This window comes from Temnothorax curvispinosus, unplaced genomic scaffold (genome assembly GCF_003070985.1).
Source record: "Temnothorax curvispinosus isolate PA1 unplaced genomic scaffold, ASM307098v1 QBEX01005612.1, whole genome shotgun sequence".
Classification (NCBI taxonomy): domain Eukaryota; kingdom Metazoa; phylum Arthropoda; class Insecta; order Hymenoptera; family Formicidae; genus Temnothorax; species Temnothorax curvispinosus.
Window position 1 is genome coordinate 13087 of NW_020215392.1, and position 5711 is coordinate 18797.

General features: G+C 32.7%; 1 protein-coding gene across 1 annotated transcript in view; it reads right to left on the minus strand.

The window, feature by feature from the left end:
* LOC112454978 (fatty acid synthase-like) overlaps positions 1 to 5326 on the minus strand; it is an 11130-nt gene extending 5804 nt beyond the window's left edge. Inside the window, exons 1-9 of the mRNA XM_025016640.1 lie at positions 5155 to 5326; positions 4713 to 4963; positions 4385 to 4616; positions 3006 to 3424; positions 1903 to 2196; positions 1605 to 1809; positions 1368 to 1528; positions 843 to 1160; positions 226 to 725 (exon numbers count right to left, since the gene is read on the minus strand). Coding sequence (XP_024872408.1) covers positions 226 to 725; positions 843 to 1160; positions 1368 to 1528; positions 1605 to 1809; positions 1903 to 2196; positions 3006 to 3424; positions 4385 to 4616; positions 4713 to 4963; positions 5155 to 5326 — 2552 coding nt within the window. The remainder of the gene's footprint in view (positions 1 to 225; positions 726 to 842; positions 1161 to 1367; positions 1529 to 1604; positions 1810 to 1902; positions 2197 to 3005; positions 3425 to 4384; positions 4617 to 4712; positions 4964 to 5154) is intronic.
* Between the last annotated feature and the right edge of the window lie 385 nt (positions 5327 to 5711).

Here is a 5711-nt window from a genome sequence, read left to right on the forward strand (position 1 = left end):
ATATGTCCTCCGGGGTGAAGCCCGGGTAACCAGCTAGTTTAATATATATTTAAATAATAATAACAGATTTGATAATATTAATTTATTACCTAATAAATGTAATTATAATTAATAATATATATTATATTAATAATTACAGTATAATTATAAATAATATAAACATATATTTATAATTTCTTTTATGTAGACATCATCTAAATTGCGATTTCAAATAATATCTCGTACCTGATCGATGGGGAAATCATAGGAGTTCCTCGACTAACAGGATATTCCACTGGCGGGTATAAATTAGCAACTTTCGGCTGTAAGCCACAGTTATACAGCCTTCCAATTCCTTGTAAAATTACGTCAATATTTTGTTCAGTGCGTCGAGTCAATACAACGTTTATTACTTCCGAACACAAGGATTCTTTCAGAACGTGCTGCAGAACGCTATCTGGCGCAATTTCGATGGTCACTGCGTTACTTGAAATTAGATGCGTTGTTTGTTCAAAGAGAACGGTATTTAATATACTATGTGTATGATAGTCCGCCGATGATAATTTTGATTCTGAGTTGAACCATTCGGTGCAAGGTATGGAAGTGCTGATCCATTTTGGACTCCGTTTCTTCGGCCGTGATATTACTTTGTTTAAATTAAGCAAAAGTTGAATTTTCACAGATGCGAGATAAGAAGTGTGATACGGTACATTGCAGTGTACCTCTTTCACGTGAATATTATTGATCTGATAATACAAAAGTACAAATTTAATATGTGCAAATGCGGCAAGTTCGATATTTTAAAAATCATTAAACGGAAGTTTTCCATTTGCTTATGAAATATGAGAGCTATTCAATCCTACCTGCAAGATTTTCATAAATTTTTGCACGGATTCTGTGGGTCCACTCACAACGCTGCTGTTCTCGCTATTGCGACATATTATTTCAATATCCACTGGACACATGTTTTTGAGACACTCGTAATCAAGACTGACAATTGCCATAGAGCTACGAATTATTTTTCCTTCGGCACACGCCAAACCAATAAAATATGCTGATAAAATAGTTTGTTCGATGGTGAGACATCCATCGGCGTACGCGCAACCAAGTTCACCAGCAGAATGGCTAATCATGTAATCCGGAATAATTCCTAATGATGTTAAGAGATCTACTAAACCGATCTAAAAATGTATACAAATAATTTTATAGCTGAATTACTTTGAAGAATTCATTTCTAATAAATCAATAAAGTGTGATGAAATAAATGTAGTTATGTAAGATGATAATTCCACTGTAGTAAGATAAAATGACATAGAAAGAATTTATATTGCTTCATCAATAAATATAGTATAATTGACATTATTTTATAGCTTTGAAGTATATTTTACCTGAATAGCAACAATGCCAACAAACGCGTGTAACGCGTCTTCGCACACTTTTTCATCTGTCTTTGTCAAAATATCCGCGACACCTATACCATATGGTTTTAAAGTAACGTCGCACACTCTTATCGCATTTGCAAAGACGTGAAATTTTAATAAATTTCGACCTGATTTCAATAAAAAAATATATCATTATTTAAATGCTACTGTAAATAAAGTATGGAACATTAAATACATATATACCCATTCCTGGCCATTGCGAGCCTAAAGCAGAAAATATAAACCAAACAGGTCTTTTCGTATTCTCGCAATTTTGAATTTCCCTTATTGAATCTTGTTGCAAAACATTCAGTATAGTGAATCCTCTCCATAAGTGACCATCTATGCTGTCTTCATAAACGTCGTGTATTAAACGGATATATTCTATATTTATCGGACAATTAGCGACCTATAATAAAAAAATTTTTAAAGCAAAAAGTATGATATAATGATTAATCACTAAAAAGATTTTGTTGAAATTGCTTTCAAAATGTCTACTAACATCGTTTAAGAATAACTTCACTGATTCTTCAGTGCTCCCAGATAATATTACAAGTGTTGGCAAGTCATTATTCGGTGTTCCATTGTTAACTTTTTGTTTGAGGTTCCACTTTAATAACATGTGAGCAATAGCTCCCCCGAAACCTAAAGAACTGATACCTATATAACCGTTTTTAAGTGGCATCGGTTCTTCGATGACACGAACAGTTCCATTTATTAAGGCATCTATATTTGGTGGTGGTGATGTATAATTAATATTTGGTGGAACGAAACCGGTTTCAAATGCTATTATTGCCTTTAAAAATCAATAACAATTATAAAATGTAAATATAAATTAATTTGTTAGATATTGACTCATATATTATTGATAAATAGGTAGTGATATGCTACACGTTTGGTCGAGCTGGATCTTTATAGCTTAATATTATTCTTGTGTGAATTATATACTTTTTTCGTTAATCTTGAAACACAGTTTTTCGTTGGAACCATAAGTTCAACATATTTAAATTGATTTAACTTATTGATGCTAATGCATATCAGCATCGTTTAAGTCACTGTAAAAAATTTTTAACTTAAAATAAACTTGAAATAAATTCACAAAAAATCACACAAATACAGCTCAACCAAAGATGGTACATCTTTATTTGTCAAAATTATTTATTGATCAAAATTTCACTCACCGTATATTATATGGAAGGGTAAAAGTCATAGTGGTGTAAGTCAAATTTTTAAAAATATTGACTTGTGTGCATAGATACAATTTATATATTGTATAGATTGCATCTATGCACACAAATCAATATTTTAAAGAAGTTTGACTTTTATATTTTAAAGAAGACTGACCACTATGGCTTTTACCCCTCCATATGTATCTCATTATGTTAATTCTAGAGATAACAGTGTAATAGAAGGTAATAGAATGTAATAGAAGGTTCTCGCGATTCTTTAACCTTTGTGCTCGAGTACGATAGAATGACTTGTCAAACAATTTTTACGTAAAATAAATCTTTCTGTGCGTGCGTGCGTGCGTGCGTTCGTGTGTATTGTGTAAAATAAACATAAATTTTAAAATAATAATTAAATGCGAAAATTACTTGTTTTTACCTTAGCGATCTGAGTAAAACCACTTGCAGCTTCAGCATGACCAAGATTAGATTTTACGGAGCTGATCATTAATGGAGTTTTTCTATTCTTACACAAAACGTTATAAATAGCATTGATTTCCAGAGGATCGCCGACTTTAGTACCGGGACCATGTGTTTCAATGTAATCCAAGCAAGATGTTGATATTCTACACTCATCGTAAAATTCCGTTAGCAAAGTACTTTGCATAAGCACCGATGGATGTACTATTCCTTCTTCCTTGTAACCATCGTTCATTGTTTTAATATGAGGACATATAGCATAAATCCTTTTTGCATTCTTTGCTTTTTGAAGGTACATCACTCCTATCGTTTCGCTACGTACATAACCGTTTGCAGCGATATCAAAAGGTCTGCAGCAACCGTTGGGTGACAAAACACCTAAATAATAAAAATATGGTATACATCTTTCACTATATACATGTATACATATGTGGATCGGTACAAAAGTAATGCCTCCTAATTTTTTTTTCTTTCGAATCTGGCGCCATAGAAAATTTTGCATTTTACTGAGTTGTTACTTGAAATTTCTAGTTATATTATGTTGAATAGTGTTGTGATCAGTTTATGTTTGTGTGTCACACGAATAGTTCAAACTGGTGTGTATTTTAAATACGTGTAACAGACAAGGTGATTAAATTTCTTACCGTGGAAAAAGTGAGTTCTATTGAAATCCATTTGTATTTCAGAAACGGTGTTATCATAAACATTTCTGAGACGCGAATGAATTTCAATGGCTGCGTGCAGCAGAAAGAGTAATTTAGCGAGCAATCAGTAATTTTTTTAAATGGTTAGACCTTGCCTTTAGTTTTTCCCTGGATCCAAGTGTAGAAACCAATCATAATAAAGAATCATTGAGCGCGCATTGAGCTGCTTTCTCCGCTGAACGCAGCCATTGGAATTCACTTCTTCCACGATAAGAAATTCAACCACCGCCCTTATTTGTTACGCGCATCTGAAACACACACCAGTTCAAACTGCTCGTGTGACACACTCACGTAAATGATTACAATACCACTCAACATAACTCGCAACTAGAGACTTCAAATAACAACTCATTGAAACGCAAAATTTTCTATGGCGCCAGATTCGAAAGAAAAATATTAGAAGGCATATTACTTTCGTACTGACCCTCGTATATACATACACGTATATAATATTTATATACACAGAAAAATTAAAAAATGACATATTTGACTTTGACAAAAATCTTATCACAAATGTTTTTACTAAAACTACACAGCCCGTTGAAATTTGTTTATTGTTCGTGAATAAGAAAATGTAATACTTTAATTTTTATGTTTAATATATTACAAGATTAATTCGTTTTAATAAAAGTACCAAGACGAGCGAACTGCAGGTTTACAATTAAACTGAGATCTAATTGTACAGCCCCAATTATCGCATCTTCGCATTCGCCCGACATAATATCATGATAACCAAGAGCCATGGCATAGAGACTAGTGCTACAAGCTGTATCGAGTGTATACGATGGTCCCTTCAGATCCAAATGGTACGAAATCATGTTTGCCATTGTAGATTTGCTACATCCAATAAGATTCAGACCATCCATCTAATTGCAGAAAGTTAACGATTACAAATTCTCGCACACAAATGATAAATTCAATAATCTCTTCTATTAAACTTATCAATTAATAATTTTTTCTACCTCAAGATCCTCATATAAAAATTTAGCTTGCGTTTCAGAATAGGATACCGCTATGATCACGGCAGTATTCTTTCCTCGCAATTGCTTCGGATTGATCCCCGCGTCGATAATTGCCTCATAAGAATGTTCCAGTATCATTCTCGTGTCAAGTCCGAGTGTGTGCGCTTGGTCGAAAGATAATCCGAAAAAATCCGCATCAAACTTGTTCAAATTATTAACTATTCCTCTACGGTTTGATACGTTTGGATATTCTAACAAAATGTATATAATTTCACGCAAAGGCGTTACACTCCTTATTCACTTTTTAATAAAATTTTAGTTTAAAATACATATCCTTAACATATAACCACTAATAATAATTATTGCAGAAGGGATATGGCATATCCTATATCCACCAATCAGGCATAAATGCAGAACTATCCTAGGCATATGAATTAATCACCTCTCTTCCATCGTCCATGATCACCTCTAATAAGATCTTTTTTATTAAATAGATTTTCTCGTAATTGATTCATATTATCTGAATCCGGAAATCTACCAGCAATACCAGAAATAACGATCTCCTCGCCAGAGTCAATACCGTTCCAGGAACTACATGCTTCTGTGCTATTCATGATTTCGATTATTTTCTTCGGATAATCTAGAAAAGTGCTATGTGTATTTTACATACTTATTTCTTTTTTACGTATTATACCTGTCTTGATGTTCATAGTATCACTATGATATCAATTAAGGTTGGCGAAGAAATGAGAAATTTGTATAAAATTTACCTTTTTTAAAATAAGGCAAAGAATAAGCCAAGTGTACGTGCTCCATACAAAATCTTTATTTTAAACAGTTTTGATCTAATTTGATCTTATAATTCTATGTATATTTTTTACTACAAAAAACAATGATATCAGAAGACGCTAAGTAAATATGATAAATTAGTAACATTTGATTTTCTTAATCATGTTTTTTTTTATTATACTAGACACTACAGACGCGCGCTACGCGCGC